Here is a 24,637-nt window from a genome sequence, read left to right on the forward strand (position 1 = left end):
TAATGAGAGAATGTGGGGTTTTTTTTATCAGAGAATTTACAATTTTTAAACAGGCAACACCAGGATCTTTGCTGGTGAGGCAAGTGGTAGGACACAGGCAGAGGAGCCTGTCCAGGGCCAGCACTAAGGGACCCAGCTAGAGGGCAGATGAGGTGAGGCCAGGAGGAGACACTCCAACAGTTCAAAGTGGGCCACTGCAGCGAGCACATCTTCCAGGCAATAGCTGACCAGCTGGCAGGGCAGGGGCACCAGATAACATGACAGCAGTGCTGCACGAAGGCCAGCTGGGCAGTCACAGCCCACTAGCTGCTGGCCCAAAGGTGTAGGAGGCTCAGATTGCCATGGCTCAAGCTATATTCAGGGGCATGCATCCGTCAGAGATGCTCTGGTGAGGTGCCAGAGCACCTCTTTGGAGGACCCAGCCTCCGGCTGCCCCACTTTTTTATGGTGTTTTTTTTTATACCTGGATTTCCCAGTATCAAACTTAGAGTCCATGCTGCAAATATGCAGTGCAGGGAACATTTTTTTGTTCCTGATATGCCTCCTGTGGCATCTCAAACTGCTTGGAGACGCCGCAACACGCATGTGATCACTCATCTGGACGTGGCCTATGATTCTCAAAAAGTGCTGGTCTTTACCTAACTCTGCTTCTACGGATTTGCACGAGGAGACAAGAGGTGACTCAGACCATATTACTAGTTTTGTAACTACTATGGGATGAAGGGTGTGTTAGACTTTCACGGTGCCTTGCATGATCATATTTTCAAGGCTCAAGTTGCATTCAGCTGTCTAAATGATTCAGGGACTCAGTGGCCCATATGCATGTATGTGAAGGTTGACCAGGGTGTATAATATTCATTCACAATTTCAGCAACTTGTGAAAACATAACTTTTTCAAAGTAACTAACAATCCTGGCAACTTTTCTATTAGCTTTATAATGTTGTACATAAGTGGCTACCCAGTCTACATTAATCATAATTCAACTTCCACTGCCACATCCCTTCCACTCCATTCTCCCACTGACCACATTGATTTGATAGTTATCTTAAACTCTTGTTTGGGAGTGAGAAGACCAATAAGTAGCACGACAAATTTGGAAATCTTTAGATATATATGGTTTTAATATGTAGACATTGGTTTACTCTAAGCCCCAAACAGCATTGTTAATGAAACTACAGGAATGACTAAAGCCCTCAGCTCAAATAGGAACTCCCTGATGCAAAGTGATGCACAAAACCTAGTAAAAAGCAGTTCATACCCTGACAGATTATAGTTTATACATACTTGAGAATAAGTGGGAATACAGAAGAGTTGTTGTTTTGTTGGTACTGTTAACATTGGAACATAACAGGCTCTGCCAGTTCTCATCCATACCAGCTTGCATAAGATAGAGCAGCCTCAACAACGGTCAAACACTGCAGTCAGTGATCAGCTCCTAAAATAAAGGCTAATGGTGCAGTAACCATCCCCATGACTCTCCCTGTGTTGAGCAGCTTTAAGAATCACTCAAACGTAGGAGGGATCAATCCTGCATAGCAATTTCATGCATTTTCTCATTGTCAAAGCTATAGTTCTAATACCATTTCCACTGATCAATGTACTAATTTCTTTGGCTTCCCTCATTGCTTGTTTATGTCTCACATCTTGGACCTCTGATTATCATCTCAGTAACACTCGGTGATGGTGAGTGTCATCAGACTGATAACAAAGGCTTAAATGAACTAAGCAAAGCATTGTAAAAATAGAGGAGTAGGAGAAAAGAAGTGGCCAGAAATATGAACAGTCAGGCAGAGAGATATGGCGCAGCTTCCCAGGAGTTTTGGGAACTGAAACAAAATTGTTCATGAGGATAAGATAAACTTTATGGGGGATAATTGTCTGAGTTCTGCTTGGTTTGTAAAATGGACCACATGTATATTAATCTACAAAGAACTTATTTTAGCAACCTGCTGTTATATCCATATTTAAACACAGGCCTCTTTCATTGTATCACGCATATTCTAGGGAACTTACTGTTCCACAGCTGCCAGGGCGTGTCATGAAATACCCATGACTTACTTGTAGAGCAAATGAAAAAACAGGCATATTCCTTTATGACAAGGACACAAGAACAGAAAATATGCTTTTGGCTAAGTAAAGGATGCTATTAATTCATTATAACCTTGTGTTTGGGTCACAGCTTTTAAACATTACCAACTTCTAGTCCATGCCTACAATACATTTCCTGACATCAGCGATTCTTTGCTTCCTACTATTCAGTTGGTAAAAACAGCTGTTGCATTGCTTGGAGCTTTTGTTTGGTTTTGCTATGAGAGATACTGCAACTTATTTTGCTCTGGTTGTGTTTATTATGTTGTATTATCAGCTAATTAAGAAAACATTCTGGTCTGAACACAGATCTGTTTGGAAGGAAAGAAATCATATGGAGAACTTGTCTTTGGTTCCAAAGTCTGTTTAAAGAAAATGCCTATTAATTACAGAGGTTTAACAGTGTTTGAGATAACAGCTATTGTTTAGGGGAAGACTGTTAAAAAAAACCAGAATGGTGCACCCATATGTGAAAAATAAAACTTGGGTGCATCAGAGCTGTGTGTCAAAATCTGGCAGGTTGAGGAGTGTTTTATATTAATTCCAATCCTCTATAACATTTCAGTCTCTTGAAAGCTTGGGTATGCACCAAGTTAGAGCACTAAAAATCTCCACCTTCATGAAAATGTAGCAAGAAGAGGGCCATACTGGCATTCCAGTCCCCTGGCTGGAGAGCTATGCAGTTGCAAACTCTCCTGCCAGGTGCTGATAGAGTGCTGCTCCTTGGTGTCCCCCTGTCCGCCCCCTAGGTCCCCAGGGAGTTTAGTCACTGTGGGCTTTGTTACATGGTAATTTTAGGTGCCTTCTGGAGCTCTGAACACCTGGATTAGTTGTGTGTTAACACTTCTAAGTGGTTTAAAGTGCTCATTATGAGTCTTAAAGTTAGTCTACTCCAGGGCAGGATTATATTTAATCTGCCTAATTTTGCTCCTGTTATATTGAAATGTGTCTATGCCATACAGCTATTCTGCCCAGGCTGAAGTGCTCCAGCATCCCAGGATGCAGTAGCCCCTCCCAAGTCAGGGACTGCAGGGATGCTAAATTGCAGCAGGGCCAGGTATGGCACCTTGCCCTCTGGGCATGCCAGGCAGAGTGAGTGCTGTGCCTGGCTGCTGCGGTACCTCCTGCTACCACCTGGACTGCCTTGCCAAGCGCCACAGCCTTGGAGCTTCTTCGTCTGCCAGGCAGGAGCAGCAAATGTTGGCAGGAGCAGCGAGCTGGTCCGGGCTATGATTGGTGGGTGCAGCAAGTGCCGCAGCCCTAGGTTCAGAGCCCCCTTCGCTGGGCTCCCCCTGCAGCTGTGCCCTCCTTGGTGGAAGCAGCAAGGGGAGCCCTGGGCTCCTGCCAGACAGCCTGGCCTGTACCCTCCTCATTCTGCTGGCTCTTGGGCCTCAGCCTGGGCACTGCAGTGTTGTACTACTGTGAGTGGGGTCCAAAACTGCCAGCTCCCTGCTGCCCCAAGGAAAAAGCAGCAGCAGCAGTAACAGCAGCAGCTCAGCATCATTCCTAGGTCTCGCTCCATGTCACTCAGAAAGGAGGCGGGGTGACCAGAGTGGAAGCTTTTGCCAAAACCAGTAAAACTTGATTCTATTTCCACTCTTTGCCATTAGTAGAAAACTTGCAGAAAGCAATGTATATTTTTACCAGAATAATGCATCTCCCGGAGAAGAAAAACCCTAAATTGAGAATAGACAGAACATGGGGAAACCAAAAAAAAGAAAAATGAAAAGAAAGAAAAATCCAACCAATGCAAAGAAAAAAATCTTGATATTTTTGGTTCATGTAATACTTAGACAAAATCAGTTTCTTGCTTGATAAAGTGTAGCTGTGAATATGTCTGTGGGTGGGGAGGACAAAAAAACTAAAATAAAAAAAATAAAGCACACAGACATCAACTGTTTCACCTTGATGTCTCAATACAGCTCCAGGGTTGTGTTGCTCACTGCTCCTGTCAGGTACAACAAGTGAGCTCCAGGACTGTAGTGCTTGCTCTGCCCAGCAGGAGTAGTGAGCTGGTTTGGGCAGCAGCAAGAAGCACTGCAGATACTGGGTGCTCCAGGGCTGCACCGCTCGTTCTGCCCAGTGGGAGGAGTGAGCCAGTCCTGCCCCTAGCTCCTAGTCCTGCCCTTACTTACCAAGCCTCTAGCAGCAAGCCATAGCTCTGCAGGTGAAGGACAATCAGAGAAGGTCTTTCAGCTTAAGATGTGACTACTCCGCTAGGTTGATCAACACTAAGCTGATTAACATTTGCAGTTTACAGCATAAAATGTAACAAAGCCCTAAGAGCCTGCTCTGTACCCTGCAAGGAATAGGGAAAAGCAGCAGCTGCCAAGTGCAGTCTCCTTGTCCTGAAGAGGTAGCAGGGACAAAAACAGCTCTCCTTGCTCCTCCCCATCCCCAGGCATAATGTTTGTCCATACCTTTTGTTCTTTGAAACAATGCCCTTTGCAAAAAAAAAAGTGTCATGTTGTGTTGATCACACAGGTAACTAAGAATACCCAGAGCCCAGATAGAGACTAACTATCCCCACTTTTCTCAGAGACAGTTCCAAATTTAGGAATGAGGCCCCCACAGTGAGGGGGGGAGTGGGGCTAGGGCAGGCACTGCCCAGTCAGGGTGGGATGTGGGGCAAAGCCATGGAAGGCTCATCCGGGGGGTGCAGGGAAGTGAGGGTGGCTCCCATCGCTGTGCGCACCCCAGGGGATGCACAGGGTGCATGTGTCCCCTCTGGATCTGCGTGGGGCAAGGGCAGGCTGCCCGCTACAGCCTCTTCCCAGTGGGGGAGCTGGGCCAGGGCTGTGCTCAGAGTGGGTGGGGGAGGGGTGAGCAGCAGCGCTGGAAGTAGGAGTTATGGGGTGGGCTACAGCCACTCCAAAATTCACCGCTGTCCCCCCTGTAGCCCCCCTTCCCAGTGTCACTGCCACTTGCTCTGCCTTCTCCAAGTGCAACCCCACCAGGAACAGGTCACAGTGGGCAGTCTGCTCTTGCCCCACATACAGTTCCCGGGGGGCTCCCACAAGCCCACCCATGCCTCCCCTGGGGTGTGTGCAGCACTGAGAGCCTCTCACCCCCCCCATACCTCCCAGATGAGCTGCTCTTGGCTCCATCTTGCACCCCGTCCTGGCTGGCCAATGCCTGGCCTTGTCCCATTCCCTCCCTTACCATGGGGACCTTGATCTGCCCCCCCACAACCCCTTCCCTTCCACATGCCTCTTTCTCCCCACAGACTTACCAGCCAGTGCTGCTCTCCATGCTGCCAGGATGCATTCCTGGCTGCGTGCATACTGCGGATGCATGCATGCACATGGCATTTATCTGTGATATTATCTACCACATAAGTCAAAAAAGCTGATTACCGAGAATGTCAATTTTTCTTTTATCAGCGCCGATACAATATGGATCGATGTATCGGTGCACCTCTAGTAGGGATCTATTTATCTCATGGCGAGACAAAGCTTTTTTACAATTTGGTCACAGTATGAAGAGCCAATTTTGCTGGCATTTCCCAGCATTGTGGTGGCCCTGCCCATAGCCACTGATTAGTGGAGAGACATATGTTGTATAATTTTCCTTTTATCAGTGCTGATACAATATGGATCAATGTATTGGTGCACCTCTAGTAGGGATCTATTTATCTCATGGCGAGACAAAGCTTTTTTACAATTTGGTCACAGTATGAAGAGCCAATTTTGCTGGCATTTCCCAGCATTGTGGTGGCCCCGCCCATAGTCACTGATTAGTGGAGAGACATATGCTGTATAATTTAATTTCCACAGAAAGTAAATGATATCATATAATTTATCATATTATTGTCCATCTAAATATTAAATTTAAATCTAAACTTAAATATATTATAAATATAAATGCGTACACATTATGAATTGTAATATATCATAATTTATTTTCCTATATAGCATTCTATAAAAAGTTTAGAAAAACTAATTAATGCTAACCTTAATAGAAACAATGCATTTTAGTAGTTAAATGCTAGTATGCAGCATCCACCAGCAGTTGCAGCTGACATCCTCTGTCTCTATGGTGTGAAGACTTGTCCATACACTGAGACTGAATGTTCTGCATCCACTGAATTGGCTGGAATTATACGGCAGCGTTTTGCCAAGTTGTAGAGCCGTGGAAACTGATCAGAAACAGAATCCCCAAACTCAGTTACATTTAAAGGCATCTGGCATTTTTTGTCAAAGTTCATGTAGGTAGCACATTCGTTGTCATGCTCTTTCTGCCATCCAGGGAAGGATTTAATTAGCTGAGGGTCAAAACTCAGAAAAGGCACCCAAATCAGATACAAACAGCACTAAAAGGTCAGCAGCCATTTTTTAAAAATCAAGGTGTCAATGACTGATCCTACTTGTAGGACTGACTTTGCAGCTTCTGCACTGGTTTTCAGTTTGACAGTTTTAAAGTTGTTATAATGCCATATCTTTGACCCAATTGATCAAATGCATGTTTGTTATGTGTTTGTTGACTCAAAACCTGCTGCCTTTCAAGTCACACATGAAGCTCCATGAATCTAATCACATTTTCAGTGACAAACTTAACTTGATCTTCAATGTCTCCCTGTTTTAAAAGACTGCATAGTTTAAGCATGCATTGTGTGCTGGATGTAATTTCAAGCTTGTCACACATAAATTGCTAGTAGTACTTAATATTCTTTGCATGGTAATGAACTGTGTTAAACCATAAATTCTCCTTTCCCTGCTGACCCCCTTTGGCTCCCTGCTAGCCACCTTGTAAGCACTGGTTCTGGTGGAAGATGACATAGATGCATTTACGTCCCTGCATTGATTGGTGAGGGACTCCCTGAACATGTCTACATGTGCTTTACTGTAAAGCAGACTAATTAGCTGCAGAGTAAAGTGTCACCATCTACATGTGCGATGGTATTAAGACACAGTAAACTAATTTACACCAGTGTAAGATAGTACTATCTTACAGTGGGGTAATTTACTGCAATTAGATGCATGGGTAGATGCTGACCACGGGCAGCAGTCAGCCCAGCAAGCCAGGGCCAAACTTCTGCCCGCTGCCTAGCCACACAGCTTCACACTTTTAGCACCCTCATGTCCCAGCCAGCTCCTCTGCTGCTCGATGCCACTGCCCAGAGCCCAGGCCTGACCCCCCTCAGACACCTGCCAGCCCGGGCCTGTTCTGCCCCAGCTTAAACTGCTGCTTTCTCAGGTGCACGTGTAAACACTGTGCCCAGGAGTAGTTTACTTCAGCTCAAACTGCTCCAGAGTTTATTGCTTTATATTACTTACACATGTAGATGCACTTCCTGTATCAAAGCTTACGGCCTGGACAATGTTTGAATGTTTTTTTAAAAGAGAAAACCAGTCTACCCACATGAGGAAAATGTGTGCCAGATATCACTTATTAAAAAAAGAATGTGTGCCTTGCAGGTAACATGAATTGCGCTGGGCATCGTTCCATGGAGCACATCAGAGAAAGCATTGCACACATACATTGCATTAATCAGACAGAATGCTGAGATCTTTCTAAAATTCTAAGCCATAGTTTACAACAGCTTTCACTACAACTTGTGCTACATTTGAAAGGTTTACAGATGTGAACTGAACTGGATCTTTGAAAAACAGGCAGGTTGTGGCCTTTTCAGCTTCCAGGTACAAATAAAATGTGGGGTACAAAGTTATCCTGTACATCTGTTGCTTTGCCTTCTCCAGTGAAAATGGATTCTTTTTCTGCCAGTGCAGATTTTTTAGACTGAATATACAAAGCAACTATTCCTGGTAGATAATCTTGGTGAAGTTTGTTTGTCCATGGGAAACTGTCAGCATTTGGTACATGCTTGTTGAAGTACTCACTTCATTTCAGGTTATCAATTATTTCCAAAGCTATGTTGGCAGCAGTGAATGCCTCCAGTAGCTCAAATGTAGCTTCTCTTCTTGTTTAACTGCTTTCAGTGGTTCTTTTTAAACATTGAGGACATTGTTGGGTTTCTTTTGTTCTGACCTTCAGCCTCTGCAGAAGCCTTTTGCTTTATATGTGATTTGAACTCCAAATGGAGAACAATGCTGTTTTTCCTTGCCAGGTTTGTTTTTCCTTGATTGTTGTGCTGTCTTTGTGTTGTAGTAAGCATGGGGACATTCGAAAACAGTGTGTTATATGAATAATGCATTGGGGGTTCTTTTTAGGTTGATTTTGAGGGAAATCATGGCCAATACACTATTTTCTGGCGATCACAGACAATGCCATTTTTCTCAGTTTCTGCAAAAAATTGTGAAACCACAAAGTAGACCCCTAGCTATGCCAGTAAAGTCACAGCCATACAATAGCATGCTAAACAGATAACTAATTACTGGCTATATCCCAAGCTGGAATTAGTATAGCCACACTCACATGGTGTTAGGAGAGCTAACTGCTCATGTGCAGCACTACCATACGGCAGTTATAGTAAGTGGAATCAAATGAGATGTAAATTACTTCTTGTCCTGGAGATCTGTGAACCATACTCAACTATGTCCTGGACCAGTTTCCACCAAACTTGTCCCTTTACAAAGAGGCTTCATCCTGGCCCACATTTTTTCAGGTGCAACTATGCATGCCCCCAAATCTTCCATCCATGGTATCTGCACACTTTTGCTTGAGTTATGGAAGTTTCAGTTTATATATCCCAAACCCATTAATGCTCAGTCTGAGACCAATCCAGAGACATGCTGAGCACTAACAAGATGTTAAGTGCCCTCCATTTCCTCTGAAATTCTACTGGGAGGATATTCAATTCCTCACGAAGCAAGCACTCAGCATCTTTTAAGGTTGATTTCTCAGGCTAAATACAGACATTCAAAAAATCTGAGCCTGAATTGATTTAATCTTTCCAGATTAGTCTAGCCTGCATAGATTGAATCGATTTGAAAGTGATTAGACATTCACTTTTGATTCTGGAAATGCAGCCACATGCCTGCAGTGGCTCAGGCTAGAAGCTGGGGGCACTAGATCAAGCCCCCCCTTCCCTGCAGCAGCAGCTGCAAGGCTGGAGGAAACCTGACCTGGAGGGGGTGGGTCAAGTGGAGCATGGCATGGTCAGGCCCTGGCAGGCCACTGAGTATGACTGGGGAGGGATTTAAACCTCCACCTTGGCCTGCAGGGACCCCAGCTGGGGTGTGCCTGGAGGTGGAAGGGAGAAGCTGCCCTTGCCAGGTTTGTCCCCAAGGAAGGGCATGGCCAGACACTGGCCAAGGCTGTGCCTCAGGTGAATGGGGGATGGGAGGAAGGGAGATTAATGCCCCCACCCACCATATCTCCCACTGGCATGGGGACCCCAGCTGGGGTCTGGCTGGTTTTTCCACCCAATGGCCTTTTGTGCGGCAGGGGGCATGGCTGGAGCCAGCCCAGGCAGTGCCTCAGGTAAAGGGAGGGGGATTGAACTCTCCTATATCCCCTTTCCTCTATCCCCTTTCCCCATCCGGGCTGGTTCTAGCCATGATTTCCATTGTGTGTGACCAGCGGGAGGGAAAAGCCATGCAGACCCTGGCTGGGGCTCCCATGCCAGTGGGAGAGAGGGGAGACAGGGGAGTTTAATCCCCCTCCCTGCCCCCCTTCACCTGAGGGGCCTGGGCTGGTTCCAGCCACACCCCCTACTGTGCAAGTGGCCAGCAGGGGGGAGGGGCGAGGGGCATGGGCTGTGCAGACCCTGGCTGGGGTTCCTGTGCCAGTGGGAGAGAGGGGAGATCAGGACGTTTAATCTTTCCCACACCCTGAGCCTGCTGGCCCATTCACCTTGCCCCCTCCACTCCAGCGGGGAAAAGTCTGGTGGGGGCTGTTCCGTTCCTGCCAGGCAGACCAGGCTGCACCAGCCAGGTGTCCCACCCCCACGCCCTTGTCAGCGAGCCCTCACTGCTCTGGCTAAGGAGCAGAGGGGTAGGGCCAACCTTGCTGTGCTTGAACAGACAGCCCAGCCCAGCCCAGGGCTGCAAAGCATGCTGGGGGACTCTGATTTAACTTGAACTAGGAAGGGGGCTGGGACTGAAGTTCCATAAACCGGTTTGACCTAAATCAGTTAAGTCTGATACTACATTCAGTCAGGTTTATCTTAAACCAGTTTTGGGCATTTTGAAACCAGTTTATGTGCACTGAACTTCTGTTCTGTTACATGTTTAAAGCAGTTTCTGATCACTTAAACTGGTTTATGTGTAACTTCTGTCCCTCACCTTCTAGTCCAGCAAAACATATGCACTGTTTTTTTAAGACACTGCCCCATTTCCTTAAGCCTAAGAATTGTCCCACCAAAGCCAGTGTGCTGAAACATTCTGCTGAATATGGGCTGTAGGGCCTGACTGACAGCCTTTAATGGGTAATGTATGTGCATGATTCCATATAGACATGTAAATAAAATGTGAAAAGGGGCTTTCTATATTCTTTAAAGCAAAGTATGTAGCTTAATTTTACTGCCAGCTCTTTTTTGTTCCATAGCAAGTTTTGCTTGCATTAAGAATTTAAATAAAACCCAACATTTCAAATGCTTATATTGTACCTGTAGAAGACCATTAGCAAACAGATGTAAAGCAGAAAGATAAGATCTGTCCCTATTGTGATAAACTTAGCTTTTAAATTTTCTCATTGCACTCAACTTCCTTTAAAAACAATTCAATTGAAGCAAATTTATATACAGTACAAAATGATCAGGGTTGCACAGTGTTATGAGTCACACTGGGAAGGGAAGGTTTATGCCAACTGCAAGGTTACCCCAGAGGGATAGTGGGAAAAGGGGGAGTCACAGACAATTTTGTGGGTTGCACATACTTTCCAAATATTGAAAATCTACAGTTAAACCTTTCTGAGAATATTGGTGCCTGGTGTCAAGTAGGAGCAACTTATGTGATAAGCCTCCAATAGTTGCAAATAAACTACAGCTAATCATTCAAACTTTTAAACATTCCTTGAACATAACCTTCCTACTTCCTGTAGAATATATATACTTCCTCCCAGATAAGCAACTGTCTTCCTGATCATAATTCCAGGTTATCACAAAAACAGAGAAGATGGAAAAGCATATTAGGCTATCCCTGTAGAATCTGAGCAGAGAAGAGAAGGAGAAGGCAGTGGGCTGGTTTAGGGCTTAAGCAGTAATAAGAAGCAAGGGAGAAGATCACTGAGGTGCTCCTTCCATCCCTTTGTCTACTTGCAACCCTGTAATTTACCTGATATTTGTGTGTATGTTGGGAGGGATATACCAGGGGATACTGGTGCCTCCCAAGTCTCGGGGGGGGGGGGGGGCCACAACTGCAGACCAGAAACTGTGGACCGGAAGTGGCCAGCCCAGCAAACTGTAGGCCACCAGCCAGAACACATGTAAAGCTACCTCCACCCCCCAGATGGGGGGGTGGGCCCAAACCTCAACCACAGCTATTGCTGGCCCCAGCTCTGTGGGGCCACGGTTTGCCATCCTGAGTGGTGCCAAGTCGGGGGCCAATCTCGGGGTGGGGAAGGCATATGCCCCTCCCCATACCCTCCCTACCAGTCATCTGTGTGATATACTATAGAAACACTTGAATCATACAGCACTTTAGTGTGATAAAACCTTTATGAAAGAGAACATGGCATGGTAAACTGCCTTCAATACTATAGAAAGGACACCCAGAAATACACTACCCTATTAAAGGGTCCTTATGCCTGCTGACAGGAGGGATCTGAGGAATCCAAGATGTGAAAAATCGAGGGATCTGAGAAATCTCTTTGTTTGTTTGTTTTTTATTTCAAACTAAAACTCCCTCTCTCAAACTCAAACTAAGGTGGGAAGCAGTACCACAGGGCAAACAAATATGCTCACCTGTAGTTCTTTGGATGTGTTTATATTTCTGTTCCTGAAAAATAGACAGATAAGGTCAGCACTCCAAGAATACTTAACAATGGCCTCCCACAGGGTAGGGTTCTGGCACTGACACTTTTTAACATTTACATAATTGATATGCCCTACACATCATCACAGAAATTTATCTACACCAACGATATTGCTTTGACCACACAAGCAAAATCTTTTCAGGATATTGAAGCCACACTGAATTCTGATTTATGAATACTTTCATAAGTGGAGACTATGACCAAATCCAACCAAGTCCATCATCTCTGCATTTCATCTTGACACTTGCAAGGCACCCACAATGTCACCTTTTGTGGGAAAAAAGTGGACCTTGACTCGACTCCTACCTACCTTGCTGTGACCCTTGACTGCTCCCTAACCTACCATTATCACCTCTGAAAGACTGCTGTGAAAACAAAGACACATGTGAAGGCCATCCGAAAGCCTGCCAGCACAAGCTGGGGTGCAAAAGCTGCTGTCCTCTGTGCTTCTGCCATAGCCATGGATTTCTCCACAGCTGAGTACTGTGCACCTGTCTAGGATTCAAGTCGACATACCAAACTCATCGACACAGAACTCTACTCCGTAAGGAATGAGGACTATCTCTGGAACCTTGATATCAATTCCAGTGCAGTGGCTACCAGTACTTTCAAATATTACTCCTTCATCTACTTGACATGATGTAGCAACATACAGAGAAATAATGAGTATCAATAGTAATCTGCATCTTCTAATCCACAGAGACCTTCAAGATCTCAACTCGTCACATGATTTCATGAAAACCTTTTTGGACATGAACTGAGCACCTCCTATACTACAACACTGAAGAATCTTGGAGGAAAGCTTGGGCAGAAAACACTTTCCCAAATAAACACCTTGTCTCCAACCAAACAATGCAACAACTGGACTTCAAGCTTCCACAGAGCATGTGGACAATCCTTAAGAGGATACACACTGGACATGGTTCGTGTGGCCACATTGTACAAGTGGTGCCTAAAAACCTTGCCTAGCTCTGACTGTGGAAACCCTGAGCAAACCATGGAGCCAGATACAAGTTTGAGGACAACATCCTGGAGTTACACTCACTTTCCAGCAAGGCATTGGTCTGGCTGGGGAATATGGAATTAAAACTGTGACAATAGCTCTTACTCTTAAAGCCATAAGAAAGAAGACAACATGGTTTGTTGATGCCCAGATGTTCAGCTTCATCACTAAACACATTTTTAAAAGCAGATATTTGGTACAATCTTGTGCAATAGAAAGTAAAAATATTTCTCTCTGTTCTAAAGTATTTTGATGCTTCGCAGAGTCTAACAAGGATAATTAGATATAAAGAATCTCTAGTATTATACAGAGATGCCATGAATTCCATCAGAAGCACGGAAATCACCTTGACTTGAAATTTGGTGCCAGGAATTTAACAAAGGAGTCCCAGGAGCCCTTTCTAGCCTATGAGGCAAAGAGTAAGTTGCCTAAGGCCACACAGCAAGAGAGTAACAGTTAATATTAGAACCTGGTTTCCAGTCCTGAACTCAGTCCACCTGAGTACACTGCTTTCATAGAAGCTGGCCAGCTTACCAGGGATGGCACTCTTAATTTAGCACAAGGAAAGAGACCACAGATGGGCGGGACCTTGGTTTTACATAAAACTGAACAAAACTCCAACCCATCAAAAAGGAAAAAAAAACCCAAACAGAAACCCAAACAAATAAAAAACATTTGACCATAATTTTTAGTTCCAACTTTTAAATGAATTTGTTTGTATTGCCTTCCTCTTTCCACACTATCTAATAAATGAGCTTGTTGGCAAGAAAGTTCATGGAAATAGTGACTCTTCAGTGACTGCTAGAAAGTATTCCGAGAAAGCAAGTGGTGTATTTATAAATAAGAGTATTCACACTGGAAAACTGACTCTTAGGCATAGGCTTCTCCAGTCATGGAAGAGATATGTTCCATGTTTTCAATCAAAAATAACATTGATCAAATATTCAGTTTTTAATATCAAATAATTTAATCATGTTACTTGCAAGTAATTGATACATTCACAGGATAATTTAAATAATGGAAAACTTTGAGAAAATTAGGAAATTGTGATTTGCACATTGTCATTTCACAGACTGAAAAAACGGTGAAATCCATCAAAGTAGTGATTTGCTACTAATTATTCAGGAAGTTCCAAGATTATGGTCTTTCTAAGAAAACCATGTTGCTCCCTGGCACTGTGCTGGACTCTTGAGTCCAGCCAAGGTCATGATGCCGCATGTGTTTAACACATACTTGACTCTGATTAGATGGGCAGTACAGTTTACATTATTGGAACTGCCCATGCAAGCGTAGTTATACATGTATTTATGTGTTCATTGGAAGAGCTTCACCAACTTTTAGCAATACAATTTTTGCCGTAATAAGACTCTCTCTAGAGGTTTCTTTTTATTCATCTGGCCTCTCCCAATATGAGCCATGAGATTTTAAGGAACAGCCACCCAAAAAGGCTTTTGCAACAATCTGAAATGCTGCTGTGCTTCCTGTGCAGGTGGTGGAGTCTACCAGCCAGTTCCTCTGGAAAAAGTTCTCTGATGCTGCCAGAATAAACTTGTCATAGAGGAAATGAAGCTGCTGTTTCCTTGTCTGGAAGCTGGTGTCCAGCAAGACCATTATGTTTCAAAAGCTGAATCTTTTTTAAGTTGCATTTTGGTTGTACTGTGCTAGTTTGAAATGTCTAATTAAATTCTTTATACTTAGGGAATCTGAAAATAAGTGTATGCATAATATAAATATTCAAACAAACAGCATTAGGTACTGACGTCTTTATGAGAACTAAAACAATTTTGACAGACTTTACTGCCCACTAAAACAAAAAAGTACCACACTAATGTTTTGGATGCTGGGCCAGGTTCTACATGAATTACTTTGTGCTTTCACATGTAAAGCTCCTCCTCCCCTCAACATATATAGCACAATTGACTTAATAACTAAAAACTAATTAAAGACTGTATTAACACATCTTTGGAAAAAGTATCTTTTCCCATACCCCATTTACCTCTGGTAGCTACCCTGTGACACACCCTTCCCTTAAATTGACCGAGTTATTGGTAATGGTTTCTTATGATTTTTCCCCTCACCTGCTTTCTCTTTTCTACCTGAATGTACCAGTGCTAAAGGTAGGACTAATACAAGTCTTACAACAGTGTTGTTTCCAATTCACTCAATTCCTTTAAAAAATGTTTACCTTCACATTTCTTCTGTTTGAATTTTCTTTCTTATTGGAACTTAAATTACTGCTCCTCAGATAAAGAATTAAAAGAAGTTATTTTCAACATTTCATGAAGACAGGATATCCCTGGCCTTGATCTGTAATGAACTCTGAACAGGACCAGAGAGGAATGTCTATGGGTGTCCAAGGTCACAAAAAGATCGAGGTCTTAGAAATATGGGCTTATAAGAAATATTAGCATAACTTTATAGTGGATTTGTTTCTATTTGATAAGAGTTAACGTAGGAATTTTCAAAAGAGATGAAAGGAATTATATGCTCCCCTAAGACTCCTTTACATTCTCCTGAAAATCCCAGACTTAACTCAGCACAGCAGCAGTCTGAACAAGTAATGGTGTACTTTTATCTTAAGCTGTGATGGTGCCTTCTAACTTCATATATAAAATGTATCAGTTCCCATTTATTTGAAAAGATAACAAATATGCCGGACAAGAAAGAGGCTACAGACCAAATTCATCCCAGATATGACTCCTCTGAAATCTTTAGAGTTACAATATGGCTGAATCTGGTTCTCTCTATCACAAATAGAGTGAAGTAGTTGTGTTGGTCAGATGGCAGGGCGGGGTGACACCTTTACAGAGCAGTACAAGGGGCTTAGAATGATATAAGCTTTCATAAGTGATCAAGTAGGCTGTTGCCTTTGAAAGCTTATGCCTCTGAACCAGTGAGACGGCAGGGCAGGGCAGGGTGGCCATTAGAGACTATAAGTAAAAATGGGTGAATTTTTTGGCAAATAATTTATTCACCTGAAATGCAATTTGGGGGACTTTGGAACTATTGATGAATTTGTACCAAATTCAGTGAATCATTTCAGCCTGAAAAGAAGAACAATTCAGGAAAGTCAAAACTTTGTTTCAAAGTTTTTAAACCAATATTTTGATTTAGAAAATCAACAGCATTTAGTAAAATGTTATAGAGGTTAAAATTGTAAAATGAAATTGCATGAAGCAAAAAAAGTGCATTTTGATCCAACCCAAACCAAATCCCATGAACTGAAAAAATCAGTTACTGTGCAGCTCTAATCATGAGGCCTACAGTTTACGGTTATTAACAGAGGCATTTGAGGATAGGAGGAAACAGACAGACCTTGATTTACAGGGATTTTTTGTCTCCAGTTTGCACATGTCTCTTATTTTTTCCAGCCTATTTATTTGAGTTTATTGCTAATTGCAACCTCAAACCTGTCAAAGTTAAAGTGAAGAAATCTCTCTTTGAACTTGGTATGCAGTTCTCTCTCCTGTATACATTTTACTGATTCTTGCCACTGATTCTTTCTGGTGTAGTTAATGGAAACTTTTGAGCTAAAGACATCCACACTGTATATAGCAGAGGAAATTCTGTCCCTAACAGGAATATTTAGCCACACATTGTCACTGAAAATTCTAACTTGAGCTTGTCAAACAGCTTCTAAATTTCTCTTGTTAAATCAAATCTGTTGAATTATGTTGACTATAGTAAGACCTGATAACATTTGTCTTCTGATAACATTTGTCTTGAGAAGCCTCAATACTGGGTATTTAGCTCTGTCACCATAGCAAACAAATAAACACTCTCCTATTCAGTTATGAATCATGTCCATGGTGTTAAACAGGAAGCCAATTCATAAGGCTTTAATTATGCCAGGAGCTTAAGCATAAACAAAATATCTGAGAATAAGGCTTTGATTAGAACAAATGCAAGAACTGATTAACCACCATGAATGTTGTGCTGAGTGTTCAAAACTCCATGTCCATTGCCCACCTTCTTCTGTGTAAAGGAAGACTGGTGCTTTGAAGTGGGTGGAGCCTGCCTCAGTTCTCTCACTATATTAATCCAATTGTAAATCAGTGAACACAGAGTGGAGCATCCAGTCTCTGCTTTGGAAAACTAGAACTTATTATGGAAGAAGTGTATCAAATAAATATCTGCATTATATGCACAACCAAAGTTTATTCAAATGCTTGGATCTAAGTTGACTTTAAAAGCAAAAGAACTAAAACCAAACTGAAAACATCAAGCTAATATTTGACTCAACTGCCAACGCTCTGAAGAAATGAAGAAAGAGCCTGTGCCAAAAATACCATCTTTTCCTGATAGAAAGGTGCCCTGGCTGAGCACAGCATTTTATCCAGCGTATCTGAATTCCACTGCTGGGATTGCCACTGACTCCCTACAGGCTTTTGGATGAGTCACCAGATTTTTGCACCTTCGTTTTCCCAGTTGTAGAGGATGGATTATGCTTTTTCTCACAGGAAGTTTGTGAACTAAAATATTCTTTGACAGAACTTTGAGAAAGTGCTCTGTCCCTCCAGATGCCTATCTGTATATTTATACTGTTCTCAGCACAATGGTAATTGATCAGTAGCTAGGTGTAAAGCATTTATATAAGAAGTTAATTTACCTTAATATTACTCTTTGCTCTTTCTGCACTGGCCTGAGAATTATAAATAGTTTTAAGTATACAAAGAAGGAATGCCAGGCCAGGCTCACTGGACTGATTGAATAGGACTGCTGTCCCAGATATCACTGGAAATGGAGTATGTCCTGTTTGCTAACATTTGACCAAAGATTCTGGAATACATTTAATTCTGTTTATCCTAGATCAGTCTTGTCAGACATCTTCAGACCCACAGATAAGACAATCATGGAAGACAATCATTGTTGACTGTGCGGGACTGTTGAAAAAGAATTCTACCCTGAACTGCCTCTAGCTGAGTAAGTGGTTGAAGTAGAAGGACTGAATACCCAATTGTATTTAAGCCCAAATTACATGCATTTTTGCAAAGTAAAATGGGTGCAGATGCTCCTTGTTTTTTTGTATTTGTTCTAAAGCCAGATGTTTTCCTGGAAAGAAAGATCTCAAGCACTAAACAGTTGATGTTCACAGCCTCTTAGAAACAAATTAGAAAAAACATGGATTTCTGAGAGGGTGTAAGGGGCAATAAGAACCTCCTTCTCCCTAGAAGACTCTTTGGAGGAGATGGTCATTATCTGGCTGCACTCATAACCACAATGGTAGAAAACAGCTAGTTGCATCCCTGGTAGTGTTCCCTGGTCCAGAAGGGTTGGGGCATACCTAGACTTAAGGAGTTTGGTCATGGCAAACACACCTCATGCAATTTAATAGGGAAGCACAAGCTACGTCTTCCTTCACCGTGCTTCACCAAGCAACAGACCTCTTATTAAACGTGTAGGGGCCCAGGTCAGAGACTAAGACATTAGCTCCTCCCTCCTTCCCCTAACCTACTTGCATTAACTTAGTGAAGTGGAGTCCTGGGTAACTGCCCAGGTTGCTCGCTTCTACAACCTGCTGTGACCAGCTTCTGTGAAAGCCATTTTGTCTTATTCAAGTGCTCAACCACTACAGGTACTTTCTGTGCCCTAATACTCCACAGGCTTGCAGGGCCATAATTTGGCACTAAGATGAAGAAAACCCCGTTGTGTTGTAGGGTACAATACTAAGAACAGAGGGTGAGGAAGCACTAAAGGAGAAAGTAAACTTCTTCAGCATACTGGAAATGATTCTTGACCCCCTAGGGAAATGATGAAAGGCAGATGATTGTTCAGTGCAGACTGTGTGGTAAAGGTCAAATATTTCTGACCTATTAGTTGTGTTTCTTCCCATACAGGTGACACACGCAATATAGAAATCACAAATTGCAGTTCTTCAGTTAGTGGTGGCATATGAGCTATACATAACTGTAAGGCTATTCTATGTATGGCAGGCAGCATCCTGTAGCATACAGGTGAACAGGGACAGTGTGCCTGCTGCTAGATCCTCTTACTATCCTCTGTTTGGTTAACTAACTCCCTCGGCCATTGCACTGAGTGAAGCCACCAGCCTAGCCCTTTATTCCTCCTCTGAGGCAGAGAAAGGGAAGGGAACCTGTTCAGCCTTCACAAGAGAAGGCTGAGGGGGGACCTGGTGACTGCCTATAAACTCACTAGGGGGGACCAGAAGGGTTTGGGGGAGACACTGTTTCCCCTAGCGCTCCCTGGCATAACAAGGAATAATGGCCACAAGTTGTTGGAGAGTAGGTTTAGATTAGACATCCGCAAGAATTACTTCACAGTTAGGGTGGCTAGGAGCTGGAAGCAACTTCCAAGGGAAGTGGTGCTGGCTCCTACCCTGGGGGTCTTTAAGAAGAGGCTTGATGCCTACCTGGCTGGACTCATTTGAGTCCAGTTTTTCTCCCGCCCAGGTGGGAGGTGGACTTGAAGATCTACAAGGTCCCTTCCAACCCTACCTCTATGATGCTATGATTCTATGAACATTATCTATTGTCCCTATTTGTAGGGGCCAGAGTTCTGACTGGACTGCACTGGCCTGACAGCAAGGCTGAGGGTGGGTTTGCCTTCTAGTCCACCCCTCCTCCCCTGACTGATTTCTGACTGAACAGATTAGATTGGAAAAGAAGACAGCTCTTTAGCAATTTAATTCTCAAACCACTAGATGCTGTTTCCTCTCTTAAAGAAGTCCAACCAGTGCTGCCATTTCACCTTAGTTGTGAGGACCTTGTGTACAGCGAGTTCTAGTTATCACCTGTCTGTTAAAATGCATCTTTTTTATTCTTTTCAGCTTTCCAGAAAATAATATGGCACTTTGTTTCCATGCAATAGAAGCTTTAAAGACATATTGTAATGGAAGCCAAGATCCCCAATACCTTTAGTTTGGGCTTAGAGCTTCTGTAATAGTCCTGTTTACAGAGATCTGGAACAGGAGTACTCCCCTTTTCATGATTCCTGTTGATTTGGCATCACTCTTCTTCCCCTCCCTTCTCTATGCAGCTAATTTATCTGGTGCAGAGGACACTATACAGACACAGTTAACTGCACTGCTCTGTGCAGTACATCAGGGGAACACGTCCCTTGCTTCTTCCAAGCTAGGGTTATTTTTAAAACTTGTTATGGGAATTATTTGAATGCAGGCAACACTGAGGCCTTTTAAAGAGCTGCTTACAGAGCAGATTCCTTGTTCCCTTGTCTGATCATTTATGTCTCATGGTTGATTTGCTTGCCCCCCATTTCCGTTTTACTGTACAAATCTCACAGCAAAGAGGCAAGAAACACATGGAGGCTGATTGTGGAGAAACACAAATATCTTAAAGTAGAGGTAGGCCTCATTCATGATTCTAACTACAAACACTCTGAAGTGTTAATTTGTTTATTACTTGTCTTGCAACCTAGAGACCTGAAATGAGGCTGAGGCAGAATCGTGCTAGGTACTGTTCACACTTTTCTTGCTTTTCTTGAGACACACTGCCCTCAGCAACTAGTACATGAGACAATCAAATGGCAGGAAAGGAAACAAAAAAGCAAAATGATTTGTCCAAAATGACATAGGAGGCCAGTGGCTAGCTCCAGAGTAAGGTCCTAGGCTATGCTGCCACCCTAGGAATTTTTTGTCGTGCTCACTGGGATTAGAAACAATCTCAAATTCCTCCCGCTGAGCTAAACCTTCAAAGATATCCAAAGAAACTTAAACTTTGGTAAAATGCAGATCAGTATTAAATTTATCGAATTCAGATCTGAACTGAATTTTATACAGGAAACTAGGGCAGCATATCAGTGTTTGTCTTGTAGCTAGATATAAAAATATTGCTCTCCGGAAGTGGCAAGTTTTGCAAACATTGCTGCTGACAAAAACAGAGATGCAGGTTGTTGGTCAGGATGGGGATTTGAAGACTGAAAATATCTTAGTCTGATACGTTTCTGTGTCTTGATATGACAACTGATTACATTAGTTGTCATTTAATACAGGGCTCACCTGCTGTCTTCTTTGGTTCACAAGTACTGCATTTATGGGGGGAAGGAATCCATGATGGTTTTGTAGAGAGGGACCAAAGTATGTTCTAACCTTTTGGGCCATTGGCTGTAACAACCATCCTCAAGTATTGTGGAGGCAGGAAGGGATGCACTTTGTACATTTCAGTTTCTTTTAAAATAGTTATGGGTTTTTTCCATTAGTGGTAACCTCTTTTCCCAGTAGGATTTTTCTTTCTCTATTAGTTATGTGCTTTTGAGACCCAGATTCCAGTCTGCCTGGGGGCTCTGACTCATCCTTAGAAGGTTTTGCTGCTTCTCCTACTGCTGCTGCAGCTTGCAACGGGCAGCAATGGATACTCCTCTCTGAACTCTTTTATTCCCCTTCCCACAGTTTCTCTTCCATGACTGAAAGGAAAACAAAATTCTCTTTCTTTAAAAATAATTACTGGTTTGCAAATTAAGTTTGGCACTGTTATATAATGTTTGCAGGCTGATTTACTGCACATAGAAGTTTAACAACTTTTACTTCTCTGCAAATCCAGTAACATTTAAAGAGTTCTCTGAAAAAAAAAGCTGCAGGGCTTGATTCAGCAGTACAGTGAGTTCCTGCTGTGCTGAGTACCTTGCAATTAGTGCAACTTGACTGACACTCAGTGGGCCTGTCTACACATGAACTTTAATGCACATTAGCTGATTTTAATGTACATTAAAGTGTCACAAAAACGGTGCGCTTTCGCTAATGTGCATTAAAATAGGCTAAGCGCCTTGTTCTACTACCCTCACAATAGAGGTACTAAAATTTAATGTGCATTGGCAAAAACACATTAATGAATGTGTAGATGTGCCCAGCATCATGCTGGATTCAGACCAACAGGCATCAGTTACCAACCTGCATTCAGAGGGGACCGAAGTGGAAATTTTAATTTGGGGACAGAATAACAGAAAGTCTAGGGAAAGAATTGAAAGCCTTTTTGAAAGTCCCTTCTTTTGTATCCACAGACCTGGAAAGGTAGACTTTATCTCTTGGCCTATAGCCAGGGTCTTCTAGCACAGCAGTTCTCAACCTTTTTTGTACCAGGACCCATTTGTAAACATCGATGGCCAGTCCCGACCCACTGCCCCCTGGCCCAGGCCTGCAGGGTGTGGGGCAAGGGGTGAGTGTGTGGGGCGAGGGGGGTGGGGTGGCAAGCAGCCTGCAAGGGAGAAGCCACAGTTTCCCCATGTTTTTGCCCTTTAAAGGAGAATCAATTATTAAAGTTTCTTCGTGATCCTTTCATATATTCTTGCAACCCACGTTAGGGTCACGACCCACAGGCTGAGAAATGCTGATCTACACTATGCTGCCGGACCATGATGGGTCTTATCCATGCTAGCATCGCCTGGAGAGTGGCGGTCTGCCCAGCTGCTGACAAATTTGGACAACGGTGTCCACAGCCTTCGCATGTGCAATAAAAAATCCCTCTGCAGAGGGAGGGATATCAAATCCCTCTGCTAACGGGGAGATCTGTTCTGTGGTCTCTCTGACCCAGAGGGGCCCAGCACACATCCATGGACTCAGGCCTGTGAAACCCGGGTTTAAGCTCCAGGTCTGAGCAGAGATCCATATACAGGCACGGCTGGTGGTTTGCTCTGCTCTGGCTCCCCTGACCATTTCAGGACCGGAGCACAGGAACACAAAGCCAGAAGGGGGCCCTGCCCGCGGGAGGAAGCTAGGTGACAGGCAAAGTGGCTCAGGGAGACAGCCCCGCACCTGATCTGTGTCCAACACAGCGCCCGGCCCGGCCCGGCCCCACAGCCCGGCTCGTCCCGCAGCGCCCGGTGCCCGTCGGGCGGCAGCTCCAGCACGAGGCTCGTCCCGCGGCGCCGCGCAGCAGGTGGGGAGGGAGGGGGAAGGCCGCGGCCCCGCTTTACCTTCACCACGTCGTCGTTGAGGTGCTTGGGGTCGCGGTTGACCAGGTCGATCTCCTTGGTGTGCACGTCGTGCAGCTCCTTCTCGCTCAGCTCCTCGGCCATCGCCTTGTTGTGCGGCTTGTAGATGTTGCCTTGGTCGCGGGCGGGCGCGGGGTGCAGCAGCCCCTGGGCGGAGCGGAGCGCAGCGGAGGCGGTGAGGGGCGCGCGGCTCGCCCTGCCTGCAGCCTGCGGCGCGCGGGGACCTGGCGCCCGACGCCTCCAGGGCGGCTTTTAACCGAGCGCCGCGCCTACACCACACCCCTCGGGGCCAGGCACGGCCGCCGCCCGCCGCCAGGGGGCCCCGGCCCCGGCCCCCTCACCCGCACCCCAACCCCACCCTGGCGGCGCCGGCCGGGACGCGACCCCCGCCCCCGGTGCGAGCGCAGGTCTCCCGCCCCGGCGAGCCCCGCGCCTCATCCCGGGGGGCGCAGGTGGCGGCAGCGCCTACCTCGGAGTCCACGTAGTGGCTGCCGGACATGCTGGCGGCGACGAGCGCGGGGCTGCGCGCCCCGTCCTGCCCGGCGCGGGGACCGCGGCGCACTGAGCGCCTGCCGCCGCTCGCTCGCACTTGCCTCCGCGGTTTCCGCCCGGCCCGGCCCCGAGGCGGCGGCCGGGGTGTTGCAGCGGGACGTTTCCCGCCCCCGGCGCGGCGGGAGCTGGGCTGGTCCCCGCCGACAGGCGCTGACACGCAGCCCCCGGCGCGTGGGCAAACTGGAAGTCCTCGGCGCGGCGGGAGGGGCCGGCTTTCCCCGCCGGGTCCCTCCAAAGCGGGGCGATTGCTGTCCGGATCGGCGCTTCTCCTGCCCTCCTTCCCCGGGCTGCGTCCGTGCCAGCGCTTGGCAGCGTGTCCGCTCTGGCATTAGCCACGGGGAGAGCCTGAGGGGGAAAAAACCTCGGCGACGTTTTCTATGGGAGGCTTTGCTGGTGGCCCCCGTCCACCTTTGTGCTGCGTGCATGTGGCAGGGCGGTTGTAAGCCGCCCTCGGAGGCTTCGGGTGTTGGCTACAGCCACCAGGGCCAGGGGCTTAGACTGGGCTGTGCCAACGCTTCTGCTGGCACCAGAGCCCGAGGGTCTTGCCTCTGCTCAGGGTCTGAGCGATTCCCCAGATTTGGGGTCAAGAAGCAATTTTACCCCCTCGTTGGATTACTACAGACTGTGGGTGCCAGGCTGCCTTCTGTACTGGGGGGCATGGCCCTCTACCCCGATCTACTGAGTGCATACAGGTTTCCCTCGCTTTATGCTGTACATGCGTTCTTGGAAAATGGCACATAACTCAAATTCACATAAAGGAAACCTACTTTACAATGTAACAACTAGGGATACCTTTCAAGACCTTGACTGTACTGACCCCCAGACCCATTTCTACCACTTTTACAAGACAGTTCTGGTACTCCCCAACAGCAGACGCAAGCGCAGGGCACTATCATAATGGGGATGGCAATGAAAGAAACACGTCACAGACAGCGAGTGAGGAGCACAGACTGACATAGGAGACTATATTTTGGTGCACATCACTCCCACACTACACAGCACAAAGCAGCTGACTTTGGGCTTCCACTACACTGATCGCATAAGAGTGAATTTGCCGTGCATATAATGAATTTTTGGTATGAAAAGAGTCATCGCATAAGAGTGAATTTGCACATACAGAACCTGCATAAAGCGAGGGAAACCTGTATTGACAACGTTTCACAGAGATGGGTTCAGGAGTGGGTTGCGCTAAACTATCCTTGTGGTAGATTCCC

The 24,637-nt window shown here is 45.1% G+C and overlaps 1 protein-coding gene across 1 annotated transcript in view; it reads right to left on the reverse strand.

Moving 5' to 3' along the window:
- CAV1 (caveolin 1) overlaps nucleotides 1-23,561 on the reverse strand; it is a 40,942-nt gene extending 17,381 nt beyond the window's left edge. Inside the window, exons 1-2 of the mRNA XM_090042237.1 lie at nucleotides 23,341-23,561; nucleotides 22,854-23,018 (exon numbers count right to left, since the gene is read on the reverse strand). Of these exons, the coding sequence (XP_089898363.1) occupies nucleotides 22,854-23,018; nucleotides 23,341-23,370 (195 nt within the window). The 5' untranslated portion in view covers nucleotides 23,371-23,561. The remainder of the gene's footprint in view (nucleotides 1-22,853; nucleotides 23,019-23,340) is intronic.
- Between the last annotated feature and the right edge of the window lie 1,076 nt (nucleotides 23,562-24,637).

The sequence above is a fragment of the Crocodylus siamensis genome, chromosome 4 (assembly GCF_052110815.1).
Source record: "Crocodylus siamensis isolate JL-2025a chromosome 4, ASM5211081v1, whole genome shotgun sequence".
NCBI classification, from domain to species: Eukaryota; Metazoa; Chordata; order Crocodylia; family Crocodylidae; genus Crocodylus; species Crocodylus siamensis.